Below are 24,118 nucleotides of genomic sequence, written 5' to 3' on the forward strand. Positions count from 1 at the left end.
CTCTCTCCCTCTGTGTGTCTCATGAATAAATAAATAAAAGTCTTAAAAAAACATAAGAGGAGTCAAGGTTTGTGAAGGAGTGGTGTTTAAGATCAGTCATGAAAGATGTTAGTGGGTGGAATTTGGAGCAGGTGGAGGAGTGAGTAGAATGAGAGAGAATAAGAACATTCATGCATGCAAGTGAAATCATAAGAGAAAACTCAGAAGTATTAAGAAGTAGGACATGTGTAGAGGCCATCAAGTGAGGCAGTTTCATTAGCATGTACAATCTTTTTTTAAAGATTTATTTATTTATTTATTCATGATAGATGTAGAGAGAGAAAGAGAGAGGCAGAGACACAGGAGGAGAGAGAAGCAGGTTCCATACTGGGAGCCCGACGCAGGACTCGATCCTGGGACTCCAGGATCGCACCCTGGGCCAAAGGCAGGCACCAAACCGCTGAGCCACCCAGGAATCCCCTAGCATGTACAATCTATTTAGGGGATTGTGGAAGATACAAGGAAGGACCAGGCTGCAGAGGGCCTGGAGTAAGGCACTTGTCTCGGTCTGGTGGACAAAACACTGAAGGTTTGATAGCTAGGGAGTGATCTGACCACAGCAATGGTTTGAGAAGGATAATGAGGGAGCTGTGTGAAAGGTAAAATGAAGAGAGAGCCAGAGGTAGAGAGAGAGACAAAGGGAGAGGAGAGAAAGACTAACCAGGGGATGCTAGATTTTTTTTCTAGACTAAAGACAATGATGGGGGAGGGGCTGAGAGCCAAAAGCTGTAAGAATGAAGAGAGCAGTGCTTAGTAAATTTGTGAAATTCTTTTTTTTTTAAAGAACAATTTCTTTTCTTAAATAATTTATTTGCAATAAATTAATAGTTAAATAGCAAGCCCAATGTTAAAAACGCACAAAACACATTAACAAAAAAAAATCTTTGGTTAATACATCTAATCACATTCTATAAAGCACATTAATTCAATTTCAATTAAAAGGCATATGAAGATTACCGAATGCTGTTGAAAAGAGCATAGCAATAAGGTGCTTATCCATTTTCAATCCTAAAATACTTAGAGGGTGAACAGGGCTGTAGAAAGGTTGGACACAGAGTCAGGAAATCAAGCACTAACTGTCCATGGGACCTCAGAAGGCCACTTCAGAACACTCTGGTCCTGTTTTCTCCTCTGTAAATTGAGGAGTAAAACTAGCCAATCTAATGATCTATATAAATCAATGACCTGGTTTCCAGAAGTTTCCAGTGCCCACAGGAGACTGAACATTTTTTTCAAGTAACAGAGTAGCATAAATGGCATAATCTGTCTAAACTTTTCTGTTTGGTGCAAATGATCCATAAAGAGATATGCCATCGGTGAGCTCTAATGTATTTTAACCATATATTCTTACTACTGCAATTACCAAGCCTTGACTATAAGACACCAAGGAAGACTACAGAGTAACTTTTTAATTAGCTTCCAGTCTCATGGATACCTTGCCAAAGGTTTTGGTCTATGTGTACTTACAATTCCTTTTGACAGTCACTTTAACCCAACACAACCTGATATACCAAAACCTAAGCTCACAAAATAAGAGGTGAATTAGATCAAGTAGTATTTTAACTGTTTATTCATTTATCAATGGAATTTCCTGCAGTTTAAGTCATTATCCCCCTCATATAGTTTAGTGACAACTCAATCTCCTCACGACTTTTCAGAAGCACCCTCTTACACGTCAGTGGAAAAGCCCCCTGTATACACAGACATGGCTCCAATAGCAGAAAAGGGGGCATTCATTCTGAGGAGAGCAGTAAAATCCTGCATTCAGGCAAAGAGGTCCCCTGTGCCTTCCTCAGCAACATGTTAATATGAAGCTAATTTAAAAAACGCTGTCAAAAGTGTCATTTTGATTTAATGCCAGATGAGAGAGTAAGTAGTGTTTGATTGACAGCTGTCATCAGAGCTTTGAGCCAAACTATCAGTTAGTTTGGGGACAAATTTAAGTCCACATCACCTCATAGAAAGAAATGCACATTCAGAGGAAGGCTCCTAGAATCGGTGTGTATGTGTTTCCCTGGACTATTCTGGACCCATAGGAAGTGTACAGAATGCAGTTTAAAGGACCTAGAAGGAAAATATTGTTTGGAGAAATGCACTGGGCTACGAGTGTAAATGCTGTATAGATGTCAATGACATTATGACCTTGCTATCTGGGGGAGCCTCATTGAGCTTTTTTGGTGATCATCACCAAACCAAAGAAGCTCACTTCAACCTTCCATAAGTCAATATCTTCTTTCTAGAGTAGCAGGAAATTTAAATTCCTCTGTTGTGTACACACTGAAAATTCCTAATTGCAAATCCATCAATTTCCTACCTGTGGTTCAGAAGGTTTTAAAACCAAGGCTATGTCAAGAACTTTAGGGAAATCAAATGTCCCAGAGACCATCAAATGCTATTATTTGTATTCTGGGCTCAGCTATGGGATTCATCTTTGAATCCATCTTTGAATCCAATCATCAGGGTGGCACATGGTTGTGAGTACTTTTGCCAGATCCACACTGTTTCATTGACTAGTGGGTACAACCCCTCCCAGCATAGGATTGAGCTAATGCTCCATAGCAAGGAAGACAAATTACAAATTCATTAATTCATTAAAGTCTGGTATTACATTCCTATTGTCTACTCTAGATCTTTTGTTTAAACTAAGCTGTCAAATGAGTCGTTAAATGGTAATATTTGGATTTTCATAATTATATTTGAATTTTACAGGTCTTAAGTAGCAGAAACTCAGGCTGAATGAAAAGTTTTAATGTCTGACATGTGCAACTAAGGGTTTAGATAACCTAGTTCAGCTGTTTTTCATAAGAAAACTATGAACTCTACTTCATAAATTATCAAGTCCTTTCCTCTCACAGATATAATCCACCTTTTGGCTTTAGAGATAACACATATATAAATGGCTCAACACAGGCAACACTTCATATTTCCACAGGGATAAGGGATACAGAGCTCTTCCACATGTATTGGCCATGTTCCTGTAATCCTCACAGGTCAGGAGGGTCTTTTCCATGAACTTCCGCAGGGAGTTCATGTTGGTTTCCATGAGGGTTGTCTTCACATTCATCAACCTTATTTCATTCACCCTCCATCACATATATCTCATTTTTCAAAACAAACTTTAAAATACATTTCGAGGGAAGCATTTTCTACTCATCCATCTGAGATCTGTTATGAGAAAACTCCTTCCTTGTAATTGAAAACAAATTGAGTAAAGCGTTGGTTTTCAAACCTGTTTTTAACTTATGTTTTTTTCCTTCTTTTTTCTTTTTTTTTCCCCCACAAACAACATCTTATGCAGATCCTGGATAAATAAAATAGAGGCGGGTTGCTCTGCCTGAAAGGCCCGGGCTGGTGGCAGACTCCAAAGCCTCATGGCCCGTTTCCGGCTCAGTTGTCCTTGAGCCACCTCCTGTGGAACTTAAATTCATGCCTCACAAATTATTCATCAAGTTGATACCAGAACATGCAAAAGGCTGTCGATGGCCAGTGGCTTTGAGCAAGTGCTGCCCTGGGTGATTACAGCCAGAGCCCCACTACACAACGTTGGGGCTTGGGTCAAGTGAAGGAACCTGGTAGTCACCAAGGAGAGTCCTGTCCGGCAGATGGGATCCTTGGGGGAAGAGTCCCAGAATGTTTCCCTGAGCAGCCACTCCCGTTTGCTGCAGGGTTTGCTCCCCTAAAACCTTGACCAGGAAGTTGATATATCTCATTGCCAGGCGAAGTGTTTCATTTTTGCTTAGCTTTTTGTCTGGAGGGTGAGTGGGGATGAGCTTCCTCAGCTTGGCAAAGGCACTGTTGACATTCTGCTGCCTCCACCGCTCCCTGGTGTTGGTGAAGATCTTCCTGGTCATGTTTGAGGTCCTGAGACAGGAAAGAGAAAGGGCCCAGTACTTTGTAAGAGACAGTGGGTATCACCTGTCCTGCCAAAAATTTGAGATGTTAGATCTTTTTGAACCAGGTTTTAGGAAATTCCACTTCCTCATTTTTAGGTTTGTGGGGTTTTTTTTTTGGGGGGGGGTTGTTGGTGATGGTGGCTTTTGTTTTTCCTTTTTTTTTTTTTAAAAAAAAAATCTTCCTTTTGACAATGGAAGAAAATGTGGCAGACGGGATAGGGTCAGAACAATACCCTTCAGCCTTTTTCTCCCTCCCTGTTCTGGAGCCCCCATCACAAGGTGGTTTTATCCCAGTAACCCCACTACTTCCTTTGGAACCAACTCTTCATAACTGTTCAGAATCAGGCATAGCATAGGATTTAGTATTGTGCAAACAAAATATATAGTCAGCCAACAGGGAGTTAAATATGAATTCTCAAAAATAAAAGCTCTAACCCTAGGCTTCACTAATATGATAATTTGAGGAATGAGGACATTGACACAGCTCTCCTCTTAGACGGCAGACCTCACCTGGAGGGTTGGGCCTCACTGTGCAAAATCTAAAATATCCAGACTGGACCACAATTAGAGGAGGGTGAACAGAGTGATGAAGAGTTGTGAAACCCTATTGTATGAAAAACAGAAGTGGGGATATTTGGTGTAAGAAGAAGACAAGGGGCAAGTGAGGGTGGCAACTTGCCATAGATGCTGTAGAAGATATTCAGGCCTCCACAAGCCTGCACTTGGGTTGCCTTTCCAACCCCAGGCAGCTTGGATTAACATGTGTTAATGGGAATGTAGATGATGTATCTGCAAACAAACCTCTCTGTGATCTCAGTGTGTGGTGGACATTGAGCACCCGTGCTCTACTCTTGAAATAGGAACCCCGTCATCCCTATCGGAAACTGTGTGTGGTAAGAAGCAGTGCACTCACCGGTCCCTGTAATCCTGGAGGAAGGTACAGCAGGAGTTCAACATAGAGGAAAAGCCACCTTCTCCCTCCAAGGGTGTGTGTTTTGGTCAAAGCACCAAACACTAACCAGCTGTGAGGCGCTGCCTAAGTCACTTCACCAGCCTGAGCCTCAATTCTTCAGCTATACAACGGGTGTAATTATACCATCCTTTCCTCACAGCTTGTTGTAAGGATTAAATGGAATACTACACGTGAAAGCATTCTGTGAACTATAAACTAAGGAAAATAAGAGCAAACAGAGAGTTTGCTTTGTGCCAGGCCCTTTTTTTTTTTTTTGGTGCATTAACTCATGCTCTACACATACGCAAGCAGTGTTGGTTGTAGTGACAGTACTGTAGACACTGTTGGGATTGGCCAAGAGACGCTGACATATTCCAGAAGTCATTTCACTACATTGTGTGCTGGTATCTCTGCCCTTCTGTAGGAACCAAATGATGATCTCAATTAATTAGAACAAGCCATTGTTACCACCAAGCCCTGACCCTACAGGGATCAGTCACCAATGGAATCACTTATACAGTGGTTAAGAACACAGGCTTCGGAGCCAGAACCTTGCTTTGGCTTTTGGTTCTGCTCTTTAGCTGTGTGACCCTGAGCAATCTACTTAAACTCTCTATGTACCAAACGCCTCATAAGTAAAGGGGGACTCAGGGCACCACCTGTAAGGAGACATAAAATGATCCATGTAGGGGATCCCTGGGTGGCGCAGCGGTTTGGCACCTGCCTTTGGCTCAGGGCGCGATCCTGGGGACCCGGGATCGAATCCCACGTCCGGCTCCTGGTGCATGGAGCCTGCTTCTCCCTCTGCCTGTGTCTCTGCCTCTCTCTCTCTCTCTCTCTCTCTGTGACTATCATAAATAAATAAAAAAATTTTAAAAAAATGATCCATGTAAGCCATTTTAGCAAAGTGTTCGGCACATAGTAAGTGGTCAATAAATATTAGACAATTACAATCACTATCTCTACAAATAAAACAGGGAAAAGTAAATGTTTATTGCAACTTAGCAAATTTTTTTTTCTGATACAGAAGCTATGTGCAGTAGAAAATGTCTGAGCTTGATTTATGTATTTATCTGTTATGCTCTATATGTCTATGGGCGTGCACGCATGCGTGTGTGTGTGTGTGTGTGTGTGTGTGTGTGCAAAATACCTGGAAGGATTCAGGTCAAACTGTTGGTAGTGGTTCCTTAAGGGAGGACAGTGGGTTGGGGGAAGATAGAAAAAGAAGATGAGTGTGTTTTATTTGTTATAGTTGGGTAATATTTTACATTTTTAAAGGATTTTATTTGTTTATTCATGAGAGACACACAGAGAGAGGCAGAGACACAGGCAGAGAGAGAAGCAGGCTCCCTGTGGGGAGCCCAATGTGGGATTTGATCTCAGGACCCTGGGATCACAACCTGAGCCCAAAGCAGATGCTCAATCACTGAACCACCCAGCTGCCCCAATATTTTACATTTTTATAACAAGAAAGGTCTCACATATTATTTGCTTCATAATAGACAAAAACTAAGAAGGTTTATGTGCTTTAATGTAGAAAGACCTGGTTTTAAATTTCAGCTCCCAATTTCTTAGTTATATGATTTTGAGAAAATCAGTTAACTTTTGTAGCCTCAATTTCTTCTCTGTAAAATGGAAATGAAGCCATCATCAGGGTTCCTGTGAGGATTCAATAATATGTTATGTGAAGTATATAATATATAAATGAGATACTATGTGCCTGCTATAAAGGTGCTTAATAAATAACAAGCATTCTCTTCCTTATACAGATGATAAGTGTCATTACTCCAAAGAATAGCATTTTTCAATCATCTGTATGGTCCCAGGACATTTCTCCATCCCTGTTCTTGTGGCCTTTCCTGCTTCTATCTGGGTTGGGTGCTGTGCTGAGAACCCAGTGGTAAGAAAACATGGCAGCCCAAGCTCACTGGCTGGCCTCAGGCTCCCTCCACCAGCCACTCAGGTCCACTTCCTTTCTCTGTGAAGACATTCTTAGTAGGACCCATAATCCAATTACAGTCATATGCACTCTGAGCTTAGGTAACAACACTTACTGACCCTATGTGTCTGACACTATACTGGCTGCTGGATACTGGGAAACCAATGTCTTGTGAATGGACAGCGAAACAGGGGCTATAGAAGCACAGAAGCAGCTTCTACCCAAGTGTTCTAGGGGCCTTCCTGGCATACCATGTGTCCTTTCAAACTGAAGGGGGTGGACTAGGTGATCCCAAAGGCCTCTTTCTGCTCTAAAATGCCACAGTGCACAGCCTATTAATAGTCTTTGATCTAACTCATTTCCAAATAACCTAATCCTTCATCTGCAATGAAAAATATGAGTGCCGTCAGAACTATAGCCAACTAAAACTAAAATATGACAGTTTGAACCTAAATCAAGGGATTTTAGATAGAAAACTATTCAGTTTTGTTTACACCACGAGGCTGGCTGCTTTGCAGCCAGGACTGTAGGAGCAAAGTTACTTTCAAGCTTTTCTTGTCAAGGGAGGGTTTAGCTCACTCACTAAGTCAACTCTACTTCCTTATGTGTGGGGGACGGGGGGGGGGGGGGGGGGGGGGGCAGTAGTGGTCCTTTTCAAGCTGGGAAGAGAAAGATTAAGCAGGATAAACTAACTGGTGTTTTCTTCTAAGAGGGCTCAATCCTATTGTGCTAGAAGCAGACAGAGGAAATAAGGAGAGGAAAAGATGGGCTTCAGCTTCAGAAATGTAGCCTGCCATCCTAGAAGGAGCTTAATAATGCCTTGTTGATTTAGCCTCAAGGGTGTTACTCTCCTCCACAGGGGGAAATAGAAATCAGGTCTTTAACAAGCTGGGAAAATTCAAAGTAGTGGTCACTGGAAAATTACTGAACTACTTATTAAATCAAAATAAATTGCATTTAGTGTTTTTCCAGTTGTAAGGCCCGATTACTGCTAAGCTTGATCTCAGAATAATTTAAGAGCTTAAAAAAATACACCAGATGCTGCAAAATCAGAAAACACCTGATAGATGTCAAAAAAGAAGTAAAGCGTGCTGTCCCTGGGTCACACGGGGAATTGGTGGCATGGCCTGTGTCTCATGCCTATGTATGTATGCATCTTTGTCACCACTGACTCCTGCTGGGTCAGGATACATAAACTTTTTGTGGCATGGATTCTTTTGGCAGACTGGGGAAGTCTAGGGGAGGACTCTATCGCAGGACAATGATTTTAAATCATTTTCACAAAGTGAAAAGCTTTTGGTTCCCTTCTCAAAATAATTATTTTAAATGCATGAGTTGAAATACATAGACGTATAAAAATAATCCATTATCATTAATAATTCTTAAAATAATTTTAAAATGCAATATAGTAGTAATGTGCTTTGTTTTTAACACATTAAATTACTTGTTACCATAATTTCTATACCATGACATGTAAGCAAAAGATCTGCAACATATGTGAGAGGAAGGTATTTATGATTTTTGTTGGTGACATTGTCACCTGTACTACTTTTTATTACCCACATTTGTAAATAAAGGAAAGGCTAAATTTAGATGAAAGGTTACTAGAAGTAAAAATGTAAATTCTCCCCATCCAAATACACAGAGCCCCTGATTTCTATTTACATCCCTCTGGTTGGATAGGTGTCACGGACCTGGGGTTAGGAACACCTGGGCAGGGGGAATGTAATGTTAAATATAATAGGAATATATATAGTTGGACACAAACTTCCCTCTCTTATATTGTCCTCACTGAAGATAACAGGTTACCAAAGAAAAGAATGACAATTATGCCCCCACCGAAAGTAGCCAATATCCCCAATAGGGATTGCTGCTTTTCCGTGACAGTGGTCTCTGGACACAGAGCCTAGGTCAACAAGAAAAGGGTGCAGCCCAGGCTCACAGCTAACATTCTGCGGTGGCCTGTCCCAGGCAGTCAGATTCATGTAGCTCTTTGTTCATAAGACTTTAAATTCCTCCTTCTTTCATTTGGTCATGTGTATTTGTCTCTTCATCCATCTTTTTCTCGAAAATAAGTGAAAACAGTCTCCAGAAAGAGAGAAAGGTGATTTACATAGACCGGTTAAGGGAAGATGCCTAACCTCCCACACTGGGCATAGCGTTGTCTTTTGAAATCAGTACAGAAGTAACACATGCTCTTCCAAGAAAAGAAAAAACAAAACAAAAAACAACCAACAAATGAGCTGTCCGTAGGTGCATAGAGTAAAAACACGGAAGGTTCTCTATCTATACCTTCAGTCTGATCGCCGAGCAGTAGCCAGTCTGGTGTGTATACTTTATGACACATATGTCCTTTAAATATCAGAACACACACTATTATGCAAACTACTTTCCTCATTAGACACCTCTGCATGTTGATGTTCTAATAAATGCGTTTCCCATGAGTAGCAAGCAGTCTTTGGGTGGGCACCCCGCCTGGTGCACCTGAATCCTCTGCCCGCCCCGCCCCACCTGCGGCCCTCGCCCCTTCACTTCTCGACTCTTCCCTTGGCCTGCAGCGCCCGGGGGGCAGCTTGGGCTGGAGCTGGGCACCTCCACCTGCGGAGTCGGCACCTGCAGCTGCGGAGCTGGCACCTCCACCTGCGGAGCTGGGCACCTGCAGCTGCGGAACTGGGCACCTCCACCTTCGGAGCTGGGCACCTGCACCTGCAGTGTCGGCACCTGCAGCTGCGGAGCTGGGCATCTCCACCTGCGGAGCTGGGCACCTGCAGCTGCGGAGCGGGCACCTCCACCTGCGGAGCTGGGCACCTGCACCTGCGGAGTCGGCACCTGCAGCTGCGGAGCTGGGCACCTGCAGCTGCGGGCGAGTCGCTCACCGGGACGGGACGCCCTGGCAGGAGCCGCGGGGGCACCTCCAGCAGCACCCACCGAGGTGGGGCGGCCTGGCCGACCGCGCAGGGCATCGCTTTGCTCCCCCGTAGCCGCGCCCCGCCCCCGACCTCGGAGCCCCCCCAGGGCTTCCACTGAGTCCTCGGCCCTCCTGGCCCCCGCGCCCCCGGGGCCGACGCACCTCCTCGCGGAGCCGGGAGCCGCCGCCTCGCTGGCCGTGTGCGCCCTCGCCCGGACGCGCGCCTCCGCCTCCTCCGCCTCCTCCGCCGCCGCCTCCTCCGCCGCCGCCTCCGCCTCCGCCTCCGCCTCCGCCGCCGCCGCCGCCTTTATAGGCCGCGGCCCTTTGTCTCCGGGCCCCTCGGGGCCTGCCCGCCGCCCCGCGCCCCTCCCGCGCCCCTCCCGCGCCCGCAGGACGAGGCTCCCGCCGAGAGGGCCAGGGGCGCCAGGGGCCGGGAAGCACGGCGACCCCGGCACGGCGCAGAGCCGGTTACTCCGCGCCCTGCCCACGGGGCTTCCCGCCTCCACCCTGCCCCTCGGTCTACACTCCAGCATCACTCAACGACCCGATGAAAGCCCAGTTGGGATTCCTGTCGCTCCTGGCTCAAAGCCCTTATGCGGGTCTCCATTTCACTCAGAATTAACCTGAAGTCTTCACAAGGGCCCCGAGGACCCCCTTTACCTGCCTGTTCCTTCCCTCCCCCAGGTTTAGTCAACTGCAGCCACTCTGACCTTTGTTGTTTCAGGAACGTACCCAACGCACTCCCGCCTCAGGGCCTTTGCACTGTTTTCGCTGCCTGAAACTCTCTGCCTCCAAGTTACCCACGTAGTTTCCCACCCCCACCTCACCTCCTTTCATCCATTGCACGGTTATTACTGAGCACCTACTATGGTCCACCCTGTACAGGTGCCGGGAGACAACTTCACACAAAACAGACACAAATCTCTGCCCTCAAGAAGCTGACATTCTTCCTGTCTTTGGTCAAATGTCACCTTTTTTTTTAAAAAAAAAAGATTTTATTTATTTATTAATGAGAGACACAGAGAGAGAGAAAGAGGCAGAAGCAGGCTCCATGCAGGGAGCCCGACGTGGGACTCGATCCCTGGTCTGGAGGATCACACCCTGGGCCGAAGGCAGGCACCCAACCGCTGAGCCACCCAGGGATTCCCCCAAATGTCACCTTCTTATGAAGATTCTGAGAACATCTAAAATTGCACCTTCACATACATAAGGACTTTTCATCCTCCTGCCCTGCTTTATTCTCTCTTTAGTACTCCTCTCCGTTTAGCAATATTTTACTTACTTATTCCGTCTGTCTCCTCCCAACCCCAGTGAATAGGCATTCATCAAACACTGGCTGATTAACGAATGGATAAGTAAAGGATTTCCAGATATCACATTCTCTAAAGGACCCAGCATGGGATTTAAAATCATAAATTCACAATACATTATAGCTTCATGGATAAAAGTGAAGGACTCTGGAGTTGCTGCCCAAATTGAAATCCCTGGTCTACCCCCTTATGTGACCTTAGGCAAATTACATAACTTCTCCCTGCCTCAGTCTCCTCATCTGTAAAATAGGACTATTTTAAAATAGGACTGTTGTAACAACAACAGGACTATAAGGACAACTACTGGCTCCCTTTCCTGGGAGAAGATTATATAACCCCACCCATTGCCATGTGCTGGACAGTGCCTCCCTGTAGGTGGTGGGAGGGGACTTCTCTGCCCACATCCTGGCTTGGCCATGAGACTTGCATCAGCCAACAGAGTGTGAGCAGACCTGACATCTGCAGTGATGGAGGGGAAGCTCTAAGAGTGATTCCTAGTTGGGCTGTCATGAGAAATGTTTGGGGTTGGGGTTGCTCTTTCAGCCTGACAGCCATAGAGCAAAGCCATAACCAACCACAGCCCTCATGTAACATGACCAAGGAGTGAATCTTCACTGTTTTAAGCAAGCCACTGAGACTCTGAGATTGTTTGTCCCTCTTCATATATATGTATTTCTTATTATATTTTTATTATATTTCTTATTATAAATTTTTAAAAAAGCTTTTGTGTGAATTGTTAGAGCTTCCAGAAGCAAGAAAGTGAAGAAAACACTACATCTACATTCAAGGAGTTCACAGCTTTTGGGAGGGAGAGGCATGGCCATAATGACTAAATACAAGAGAGTCCTGAGTGCCAGAGAGTGTGAACAAGATTCTAACAGGAGGATCAGAGATTTCTTGTGAGGGGGATGGCATTTAAACCCGGCCCTGAGGCAGGGCTGCCTCTGACATCTGTGGGATCCAGGACAAAGGTACAGATGGAGACTTCTGAGCCATCCCCATTCTTTCCCCACTGCCCAGCTCTGTTCTGCTCGGTGAAGGGCTTTGTGTATATGATGTGGACTCCCAGCCCACATGGACCTAAGGAAGAACCCTGTGCAGGCTCTGAAAAATAGGCTCAAGGCCACTTGAGCAGAAATTCAGGGAGTCCTAGATACACAGAGTGTGGTCTAAATCCAGGGGTCCTGGATACCCAGAATGGGATCTAGAATGTAGGAAAGGGGCACCCGGTGAGTACTGGAGAAGAACTAATATAGAGTCATCTAAAGCACATCTAAAAAGGCAGGAGTTACAGGTGCCTGGGTACCTGGGCAGAAGGGTGGGAAAGACTGAAGGAATTACACAGATAGGAGTGGAGGAGAAGCCAATCCATGTGAAGCCAGCTGCATGGATTGAAGATGATGAGAGTGATATGTTTAGGTTTACAGGTTCCAACACTCATCTGGTAGCAATGCAAAGGATGGAACGGGAGTGGGGAGTGAGTTGGAGAAAATTGATCAACTTGTGCACAAAGGGGGCCCTTAGAAACACACTTTGATATTTCTAGCAAACATCCTCCATTTGTCCTCTTTCTGCCCTTCTGTCTGCTTTGTGGGCTGTGGAAGGGGAACTGCAGATTCCCAGTGCCCATGTTTTTCTACCAAGCCCTGTGACATCACTATTCTGATAGACCGCGTATTATATTTTTTTAAAGATTTTATTATTTATTCATAGACACACAGAGAGAAAGGCAGAGACACAGGCAGAGGAAGAAGCAGGCTCCATGCAGGGAGCCCGATGTGGGACTCGATCCCGGGTCCCCAGGATCACACCCCAGGCTGCAGGCGGCGCCTAACAGTTGCGCCACCGGGGCTGCCCTAGACCGTGTATTATATTTTAAACCAAGAACCCATATTACCCTTCATGTTAGCCAAAAACCTAAGCAAATGTATTTGCTTAGTGGCATAGTCTGTTATTGCTAAAAAAAAAAGGGGGGGGGTGGCAGCCTGGGTGGCTCAGCGGTTAAGCACTGCCTTTAGCCCAGGTGTGATCCTGGAGTCCTGGGATCGAATCCCACGTTGGGCTCCCTCCATGGAGCCTGCTTCTCCCTCTGCCTCTCTCTCTCTCTCTGTCTCTTGTGAATAAATAAATAAAATCTTTTTTAAAAATGTCGCAACTGGGTAGCAAGGGCAGAAATGTGTTGATGCCAAATGAAACAATAAGCTGTGGAGTGGGATCTGTGCACAACTGGACAAGAACTGACAGGAGAGCAAAGATTACAGAGAAAGGGACCCAACTATACTGGCACACTGGGACCAGGGTCGACATTTGCTTTCTTCTCAAAACTGTCTTACACATTATTGTTGCCTTTATTTTTAAAATGGGGAAACATTTTTCGGTGCCCCATTCCACTGGCAGTGATTCTTCGGATGATGGGCCCTCTTCCATCCCGGGTCTCCCAGTGCTGAGAGTTAGGGGCTAGGTCCGGTCCCCCAGGGGAAGGGGTTGAAGGAGGAATTTACATAATCCGATTAGTGAGGGATTAAGTTTGGGCAGCTAAACGCCTCTGTGTGCTTGAGCTAAAACCCTTACTATTCATGGCTCTCACTGCCCCCTGGAGAGACTGCACCTGCAGACTCCTGGCCAGGGAAGGGTAGGCTGCTAGGAGAGCCGGGTTCTACTGGCTTAATTGATCTGTCTGGATTAGCCTCTGAATCCTGGACCTCTAGTCCTGTGTGCAGGGATTGTCAGCTTCAGGAGAGACCAAACCTGAAGTTTGCAGAAGGGATTTCTGTCATCCCAGGTGGTTGTGAGCCAAGGTCATTTTGGCTGGAGGTCAAGCATCAGCCTTACCTATGCAGTCTTAAAACTCCTTCTTCCCTACTCCATCCATCCATCCATCCATCCATCCATCCATCCATCCATCCATCCTTTCTTCCACCCATTGTGTCCGCAACCATCAATTTATTCATCGCATGAAATAGCTGGTTCTTGACAGTTAATAGAATCCACTAGTAAATCCTTTTAGGTAGGTTTTGTTCCTTCAAGTGTTCTCTCTTAGGTTAATTTTGGTACTTTTCAGAATCATTAACAAAGTGTTATATAAAGCTATTCAATGATTTTTTAAAAATATATATATATATCTGATGGCACCTGGGTGGCTTAGTCAGTTAAGTGTCTGACTTCAGCTCAGGTCATGATTTCAGGGTCCTGTGATTGAGCCCCAAGTCCAGGTTCCCTGCTTAATGGGGAGTCTGTTTCTCCCACCCCTCTGCACCTCCCCCATTCGTGCTCTCTAACAAATAAATAAAATCTTTAAAAGATGAAAATTTAAAAATATATGTGTATTTGTGTTGCTTTCCTCATTCCTCATGTTGTTGTTCATGACTTCTCTCCTTGATTAGCTTTGCAGAAGCTTATTTATTTTATTGTTGTTTTTGAAAACTACCTCTGTGTTCCAACACTTTTATGATTTTCTAATGTATTAATGTTTACTCTATGTTTATTAAATCTGCCCTTTCTCATTTGCTTATGCTTATTTTGTTCTCTCTCCACATCCCATTCTTAGATTGAATGTTTATTTTATTAATTTTCTGGCTATGAATTATATTCTGATATATCTTTGGTGTCATTCTGTGTTTCCATTTATGCTATCACTGTCATTAGTTTCTAACATCTGTTGTTTATTTTAATTTTTCTTTTTGAAGGTACTTTTAAAATTTCTTTATCATTGTATCTTTTGGTAACAATTTACTATTAATTTCTAATTTCACTGTGGTATAGTCAAAGATACACTGTATATTGTTTTGTTTGGGACATTTATTGAGAGCTTTCTCTTTGGTAAAACATATGATCAACTGTTATAAATGATCCATAAGCAATAAAAAGGAGGTAAATAAATATCCTGTTTGAAAAATAAAATGTTTTTATATACAACCATTAACATAATCCTTCACATCCTTTTGGTCTATTTTAATCTATTTGACAGAGTTGTATGAAAATCTCCCTCTATTATTTCATATCTGTTCCTTCCTTTCAGTTTTTCCAGAAGAGTTTGCTTTAGATCTTTATATTTTAAGATACAATGTGTTTGACACATGAAGATCAGTGAAGTTTTATTGATTTAGAGAACTACACTCCATATCAATATAAAAATGGTTCTCTTTGCCTTGCTTTTTGTCATGAATTTTATATTATTACAACCTACTTTGCATTTTCCAAAAAAAACTGTGCTTGTTCTTTTACAGTTAATTTGAAGCTGTGTGGGTATGACTCTTGGTCATAGGTTTTATCCTTCTGTGAAACTTTATTTGGTAAATTAAAATTCTTTTGACTCTGGTTTTTTAAAAGTGCCCCATCACCATGGTGAATTCTTCAAAGCAAATCTCATTCTAGTTTACTTGCTTATTGGCTTGCCTGTTATACACTGTAAATGTCAAGAGGGCAAGGACTTAGCTTTGTTAACCTAAACCCCACAGTGTTCACTGCACATAAAAGCTGCTTGATAAGACATTTGTTGAATGAATGCAAGATAGTGCTGACTCATTTCTCCAAACAGCTGCCTCCAGCCTGCCCTGCTTTCTGTCAGAAGACACATAGCTTGTTTCTATGAAACGAATGCTTCCAAGGCCATGGGAGGGGTTTGGGTGATTGTTTTTTAAGGAGAAGAGAAGAACATTCTGGCTGCTGTACACAGAGGGTCAAGAAACAATGTGAGGAGACTAGCTAGCAGGTTGTGACAGGAGAGCGGATGCTGCTTGACCTAGGGGGTGATATCAAGCACCAACTAGAGGCCAGGTGTCAAATTCTCTATCCCATTATTATTTTTTTTAATTTTTATTTATTTATGATAGTCACACAGAGAGAGAGAGAGAGAGAGAGGCAGAGGAGGCAGAGACATAGGCAGAGGGAGAAGCAGGCTCCATGCACCGGGAGCCCGATGTGGGATTCGATCCCGGGTCTCCAGGATCGCGCCCCGGGCCAAAAGCAGGCGCTAAACTGCTGCGCCACCCAGGGATCCCTCTATCCCATTATTTAGCACTAAGTACTAGGTGTCATGCAAAGCATTACACACACTTTTCCCATTTAATATGAGAAATTATATATCTTGATTATAAAATTACATAAGTTATCATCCTTGACAAAACAAAATATTGCTCCCAAACAAGTGAAATACTAAAAAGTATGCCCAAAGAAGCAAGACTTCACTTGCAGCTGACTCTGTTTTACTAGTGGTCCTTAGACAAATATCTTCCCAGAGCCAGCAGAGGCTGTAAATCCTCATGGACATTAATGTCACTTCGTTCACAGGACCCATAGAGCCACTTAGTGATTAGCTTACCTCCTCAGATGCTCTTCCTGCCTCCCCTTCTTCGACCTCCTGCAAATAAAAAAGTAATAAAGCAAGCGGGTGCAGATGAAAGCAGGTGATGTAAGAAACCAGGGCATCTGGAGGGAGAAATAAGCTGACATGGCCTCATCTCTACTAGAGCGCTGGGAAGGGTGCTGGCTGAGTGAGAGCTTTGGTCTTCTGTCATAAGGAAAGAGAGATTTGGCTGCTTTCTCATCATTTTCGGACTTTCCTGAGGTTGTTTCCTAGTTTGGCCAGAAAAGGAAAGATAGTAGAATCTGCAGACCAGAGTCTCTGATGTACACTAGTCTTGCGGCCCTGGACATACTCACAGATAGAAACAATAAAGGAAAAAATGGTATTGATATATAAGGAAACAAACGTGCTGTCCACTGAGGTTTTCCCTGCAGCTTACAGTGACTTTAGTTGACAAAAGAATTGGACAATATTACTCGGTAAACAAAGTTATCCGTACTTGGAAGATTGCCATAGCCTGCCAGACATCCTGCATTTCAGAAGCAGTCAACGTTGAATCTCAGTGATGGTCCTCAACTGGATCCAAACCTAAGGCCCTGTTTGAATAAAGAAGAGGGGAAGGGTGGGTGATCCATCTACAATCAGATTTGCAAAGATTTCCTGCACTGTTGTAACACTGTCTTCTTGATGCCTTTTCTCATTTCCTGTTGTCTCTGTCTGCTGTCTAATCTTGTGCCTTGCCTGGGACAAGTGCAATGATGAGGTTAGTGGTTCGGATTGCAAGTAGAGGAATTTATAAATTGCTTTCCAGGCCCATGCTGCTTTGAAACTTTCTCAATTAAACTGGCTACTTGACTTAAGAAACAAAAAGCTGATAGAATTGCCAACCCCCCCTCCCCATATTTTACCCTTCTGAGGCTGTTTTCTATAACATGGGAATAACAAATACTCAGTTTGCTATGAATTAAGTGCGATAAAGTATTAAGAAACACCAAGTGGGTGACAGCTCAAAGAAGGCCTTTGCTATGGCTGCAGAGGCAGGCTGACTGCCTGAATCCTCATTCCGACACTAGTCTCCTAGTTCCAATATTCTCATGTGAATTGGAAACATTAGCTTCATGGCTTATTGTGAAGATTCAGTGAATGATTTGGAGTAAATGCTTAAAAATGGTGAGAATAGGCATCTAATAAAAATCATAGCCGCTCAATACTTTGTGTTTTCATTTTCATTGCCAGAAAAACCCTATCCAAAAACTAAGTGGAGAGTCTGAACACATGCTTCTAATATCGTCCAAAGGGCACTTTTTTCCTTTTGTTTGCCCCACCCAGCTATCCTGGCTCCCACTTCTCTTCTCCCAGTTACTTTGGGTCCTATGCTGCTAAGAAGCATTTATTTCCTTCTGGTATTTGAAGCAAACAGAACCCAGAGCTGGGTGAGGGAGATATCAAAGAGGGGGAAGAAAAGCTTCTCTTGAGCATCAGGCTCTCTTTTACCATTAATTTCCACCCTCTAAGGCTCCCCAGACCCAGGACTCCTTGGTAACACCCAGACACACATGCACACACATATCTCCATCAGGACACCTGGTGTTGAGGCCTGTCCAGAGCAAATGTTGACCATTGCAATAGAAAGCACGGCATAGAACTGCCTAAAGTGAGCGGGCTTTTCTTCCCATAGTTACAACTAGAGGGATGCACAGCCCTGGGTGTGCCCAGCTGCTGACTCTCAAGAACAGGCTGATTTGGCCTGATTTCGCTCTGTAGGCCTGGAGCAGAGAGTGCTACTTCCAGCCAATAACCCCAAGGGCAGTGGGAAAGCAAGGGGAATTGGGGGGAGGGGAACGGGGAGCAGAGCAAGGTACTGGAGAAAAGAAAGAGGTGGGGTGTGACTCCCCTTTCTCCTCTTTATATTCTCTGGTCTTTGTATAAGAGACATGACTCATCAAATGGGTCCCCTAGATGGGGATTTGGATGCTCTGTGGGCAGCAGATAAGAGTGCAGCCTTCTTGCAGAAAGTAAATTCACTGAATACTCCCCATAAAGTCAATAATGTCAGGCTTATCAGCTGTCCTCATTCCCCACTCCGCCCCCTGGGGACCAGACTTGAAATAAAGGCCACAGCTCCAGGGGCTGGAAAGTGAAGGCACAGGATTGGGCTAGGAAGGGGCCTCTGCCCCCCTGAGCTATATTTTAGGCAGGTGGGGGAAATCTGCCAGGCCTGAGCTGCCCAGAGCCCTCTGCTTTCCAGACGGACAAAGCCCAAACCAAACACATATACTGAGGGGATGAGGGAGGCACCCCCTTAGTCCTCAAAATCAGCAGATGTTTTCAGGAGACGCCACTGGGGCTTCTTAGGACAGTTAAAGGATGTTATTTTAAATATAACCAATAAAAAAAAACCTACAGGGGAAACCTTGGTTTCTTGCCACAGTTCTCACGTTTGCTTTTGCATAATACAGATACTTCTGTACTACCCAAGAGCATATCCATCTTTTCTAGCTGGTGGAGATCTGGTTTCCTTACAAGTTATGTGAAATAAGTCCAAGACCAGCTAGGGTTTCAGATACGATTCTGAAACTCACACTGTAGCCGAAGTGGGCTGTTTTAACAGGACACAACCTGTGCTTGGGGCTCCTCTCCTCCCACACTCAACACCCTTAGGATCCAAGCAGGCATTAAAGCTGGCCCAGACCTTGCCAGGGAATAGTCCCAGCTTCAGCTCTCTGACCCAGGCAGCAGAATCTGGCTGGGTGGAAATGGACTTGTACTAGACTGATTTCATGGGATCAGTCTCAGTGAGCCTAAATTCTTCCAAATCCCCACTCTGGCCTTGGAGGTGCTTCATGAATATTTCCTGAGTCAACAAATGGACCTCAGCCCCCAACGTAGTATGCGTGAGTAGTAATCTAGTGCTGATTAAAAACATCATGTTCTTATTCAAATAACCTTTCTACACTTTCTTTTATCCAAACTTCACAGCAGTATATTCAGGTCCCCCTGCCCCCAATCTGTTCTTTGTCCGCTTTTCTAGCTGTCTTTTTCCCCCCACTACTTATCCATGTATAGCCAAGTGGTCTTATGTACTGTCCTACAAAGCCCATTCCATGATTTCACTGACTTCCTTTGTTCAGAAATGCTTTCTTCCCTTTCTTCATTCAAAGTTACTGTTCACTAATAATGTCTTAAGATCAAGTTACACCTCATTGTAAGGTTGTAGTTACACCTTCCTTGCCCTCCTTCCTAGAGCTTTTTCTAGCCTAGGGTGCTCAGGCTGCCTTCTACAAAGTCTGGGACTTTTGGTCTCCTTATCCAAGGCTGGTCTTTGAGAATCAATTAATCCCATGTCCTGTCTCCCCAAAAGACAGAACATGCACCTGTGCCCTTGAGGCTAGGGTCCTTTCTTATCACCAGACCTTAGGACAGGGTCCTCTACCCAAGATAACTCTTAAATATCTAATCTTACAGAAAAAAATTACTTGGGTTTATTGGGAAAATATAAGTTCATGGGATTTATTCCAAAAGTAGAAATAAAAGCAAGATACTATTAACAAGAGCCACCATTTATTAAACATCTACTATGCACTGAACAGAACCAGATACTACAGATTTCCTATATTTCTTATAATAACCCTTAAAGCTAGATATTAATTTCAGCCCTCTGAATTGAAAAAAAGTTGGAACTCATAAGTTAAATAATTAGCCCAAGATCATAAAACTAGGAAGTGGCACCCCTGGATTTGAGTCCAAGTTTGTACAACACCAAAGCCCTTGGCGGTCTCAAGTGCATTATGCTAGTGTCATACTGTTTTGATTAGTACAGCACAAAAATTGTGGTAAGATTATTCCTTTAAATTTTTTATAAAGAGGGCAGCCCCGGTGGCGCAGCGGTTTAGCTCCGCCTGCAGCCCAGGGCGTGATCCTGGAGACTCTGGATTGGGTCCCACGTTGGGCTCTCTGCATGGAGCCTGCTTCTCCCTCTGCCTGTGTCTCTGCCTCTCTCTCTCTGTGTGTCTCTATGAATAAATAAATAAAATCTTAAAAAAAATAAAAAAATAAAAAAATAAATTTTTTATAAAGAGTGTTATAAGAGTTTTTGTAACATGTTGAAGGGCACTCTCTAGTAAAATCATAGTACAAACCATGGTACACAGTACACATGCAAAAAGAAATCCTTTATAAAAGAGACAACTACAGTATTTGGTGTTATCACTATTTAAAATTTTAGTTATTCTAGTAGGTGTACAGTGATATCTCTTATGCTTGTAATTGCACTTCCCTGATGGTTAACAATGTTGAACATTTTTTCTTTCTTTCTTTCTTTTTATTTTTTTTTAAAGATTTTATTTATTCATGAGAGACACAAAGAGAGAGAGAGAGGCAGAGACACAGGCAGAGGGAGAAGCAGACTCCCTGTGGGGAGCCCGATGTGGGACTCCATCCTGGGAGCCCAGAATCATGCCCTGAGCCGAAGGCAGACGCTCAATCGCTGAGCCACCCAGGTGTCCCTGTTGAACATTTTCTTAAAGTTATATTAATAATCAATATTATAGCTCTCTTTACTTCTCTATTATCAATGATAAATTTTACTCCCTTCAGAAAATGCTGTTACATTTAGCACCTTTGGTCAGCAGTTTACATATAGCTTTGTGGGGAGAGAATAGTCATAGGGAAACATTATTTATGGGATGAATAGTAAAGGTATAAAGTTAGATTAGAAATAAAATTAGTAGTAACTTTTAGTAAAAATGGACATTTCCATAACATTTTTGGAAAATGATACATTTTGGAAGAGGACTATGCTGAAATTCAGAAGATTTTGTATTTTTGCGTCCAAGGAATAGGATCCCAAAACACAAAGTGCAATGAAGCAGAGCTGAGGAGGCTCTAGCATTACTTCTCATACCAGTGATAACAAGAAAAATTTCTAATTATCAGCTGAGCAAGGGCTGATTTATTAATGTTTGCTTCAGTAATATTTCAGATTTCATGGAAGAAATTATGACCAGGAAAAATGGCAACATTTTCCCCAGTTTTATAGAGATATAATTGACCTCTAACATTGTATATAGGTCATAAAGTGTACAACACAATTATTTGATATATGTCTGTATTGTGAAATGATCACTACTAGTTAACATCCATCACCTCACATAGCTAAAAACTTGTTTTGTGACAAAATGCTCTTTCGGATATACAATATAGTATTGTTAACTATACTCATCATGCTGTATATTATACCCCTAGAACTTGTCTCAACTGGAAGTTCGTACCTTTGACCACCTTCACCCAATTCCCTGCCCCCTGCCTCTGGCAACCACCAATCTGTTGTTTCTGAGTTTGGTTTTTCTAGATTCCACATATAAAGTGAGATCATATAGTTATCTAATCTTTTTCTGTTTGTTATGTCCCTTAACAATAATGCCTTCAAGGTCTACTTATTTGGCCACAAATGACAGGATTTCCTGCTTTTTTGTGGCTAAACAGTATTCCATTCTCTATATATGCCACATCTTCTTATCCATTTGTCCATTGATGGGACACTTTGGTTGTTTCCATATCTTGACTATTGTAAATAAACCTGCAATGTATGGGGGCGGGGGAGGGGCAAAAATCTCTTTGGGAGAATGATTTTGTTTCCTTCAGGTAAGTATCCAGAGTGGAATTGCTGGATCATCATATGGTAGCCCTATTTTTAATATTTTGAGGAAACTTCATGCTGTTTTTCTAGTGCCTGCATCAATTTACATTCCCATCATCAGTGAATAAGAGTTCCCTTTTCTGCATATTCTCAACTTATTAGCTCCTGTCTTTTTTAATAAGTCATTTTCACAGGTGTGAGATTTTGATTTGCATTTCCCTGATGATTAGTAATGTTGAACACCTTTCCAGGTACCTGTTGGCCACCTGAATATCTCCTTTGGAAAAATGTCTATTCAGTTCCTTTGCCCATTTTTAATTGGATTGTTTTTTTGCTATTGAGTTGTAGGAGTTTCTTGTATCTTTTGGATATTAGCTCCTTATCAGATACATTGTTTGCAAATACTTACTCCTAATCTATAGGCTGCCTTGAATTGTTGTGCAGAAGCTTTTAATTTGATGTAGTCCCACTTGTTTATTTTCACTTTTGTTGCCTTTGGTGCTTCTGGTGTCATATCCAAAACAAAAGATCATTGACATGAACAAGGTCAAGAAGTCTTTTCCCATTTTATTCTAGGAGTTTTGTGGTTTCACATTTATGTTTTTAAATCCATTTTGAGTTAACTCTTGTGAGTGGTGGAAGACAGAAGTAGTTTCATACTTTTGCATGTGAACATCCATTTTCCCAGCCTCATTTATTAAAGAGACTGTATATCCTCTGTTGAGTATTCTTGGCTCCCTCATCAAATATTAGTTGATTGGATATGCATGGGTTTATTTTCTAGGCTCTCAATTCTGTCCCATTGGTCTATGTTTATGCTAGTACCATACTGTTCTGATTAGTATAGCTCTAGATTATGGTTGGATATCAGCAAATGTGATGCCTCTAGCTTTGCTCTTCTTTCTCAGTATTGCTTTTGGCTATTTTGTTAACAGTGCTGAACATCTTTTTAGCGTGCTTAATCAGCTGTAAATATTTTTCAGTGAAATGTCTGTTCATGTCTTTTGCCCATTTTCTAATGGATTTTTCAGGCTATTGAGGGTCAGTTTCTTTATATATTCTAAATGCTACTCTCTTGTCAGCTATGTAGTTTGCAAATATTTCCTTCTAGTCTGTGGCTTGACTTCCCATCCTCTTCTTGTAGGCCTTTGTAGTTTTAAATTTTGGTTTAGTCCAGCTTATCAATTTTCCCTTTAATGGATTATGCTTTTGGTTGGTATCAAGTCTTAAGAAAGAACTGCCTAGCCCCAAATCATGAAGATTTTCTATTTTTTCCCTTAGAAGTTTCATAGTCTTACATTTAAGTACAGGATACATTTGAGCTCATTTTTGTATAAAGTATGAGGTTCAAATTGAGGTTATTTTTGTTGTTGTTGAAATGGCTATCTTAGCCTCTACTGAATTGCTTTTGCTCTTTGTTCAAAAATCCATTGAGTGTATTTGTGTGTCAGTTTCTGGGTTCTTTATTCTGTTCCAGTGATCTATGTGTCTTTTTACCAATACCACACTGTCTTCATTACTGCATTAATCAAGGGCTGCCTAATAAAGTATCACAAATAGGGTGCCTGGTGGCTCAGTCAGTTAAGTGTCTCACTCTTGGTTTTGGGCTCAGGGCATGATCTCAGGGTAGTGAGATGGAGCTCCGTGTCAGACTCTGTGATCAGCAGGGAGTCAGCTTGAGATTCTCTTCCTCTTGCTCTCCCTCTGCTCCACCCCTGCTTGCACGCGAGTGTGTGCTCTCTCTCTAAAATAAATAAATCTTTTTTAAAAAATAAAGTATCACAGACTAGGTAGTTTAAAATAGACATTTATTTTCTCACAGTTCTGTAGGTTAAAAGTCCAAGATCAAGGTGCTGGTAGAGTTCGTTTCTGTTGAGGGTCTTTCTTCTTGACTTGTAGATGACGCCCTCTCCCTAATCTCCGCAGTATTCCTTCTGTGCCTGGCTGTATTCTAATCTCTTCTTATAAGGGCCTAGTCATATTTGATTAGGACCCACTCATATCACTTCATTTTACCTTAGTTTTAGAAATATGGTACTTGTGGCAAGATTTACTATTTTACCAGATTGCTTAAGAATGTTAGTGGCTGCAATATCTACTGCAAACTTGCAGAATAAACACGAAACATCTCAAG

The 24,118-nt window shown here is 42.9% G+C and overlaps 1 protein-coding gene across 1 annotated transcript; it reads right to left on the minus strand.

Moving 5' to 3' along the window:
* Positions 1-828: 828 nt before the first annotated feature.
* Positions 829-10,359, minus strand: TAL2 (TAL bHLH transcription factor 2). Its single transcript, XM_026002723.2, has 2 exons — positions 9,894-10,359; positions 829-3,900 (listed from the first exon to the last, which is right to left on the minus strand). The coding sequence occupies exons 1-2, from the start codon at positions 10,262-10,264 to the stop codon at positions 3,573-3,575; spliced, it is 699 nt and encodes a 232-aa protein (XP_025858508.2). The 5' UTR covers positions 10,265-10,359; the 3' UTR covers positions 829-3,572.
* Between the last annotated feature and the right edge of the window lie 13,759 nt (positions 10,360-24,118).

Source organism: Vulpes vulpes, chromosome 12, assembly GCF_048418805.1.
Source record: "Vulpes vulpes isolate BD-2025 chromosome 12, VulVul3, whole genome shotgun sequence".
Lineage (NCBI taxonomy): Eukaryota > Metazoa > Chordata > Mammalia > Carnivora > Canidae > Vulpes > Vulpes vulpes.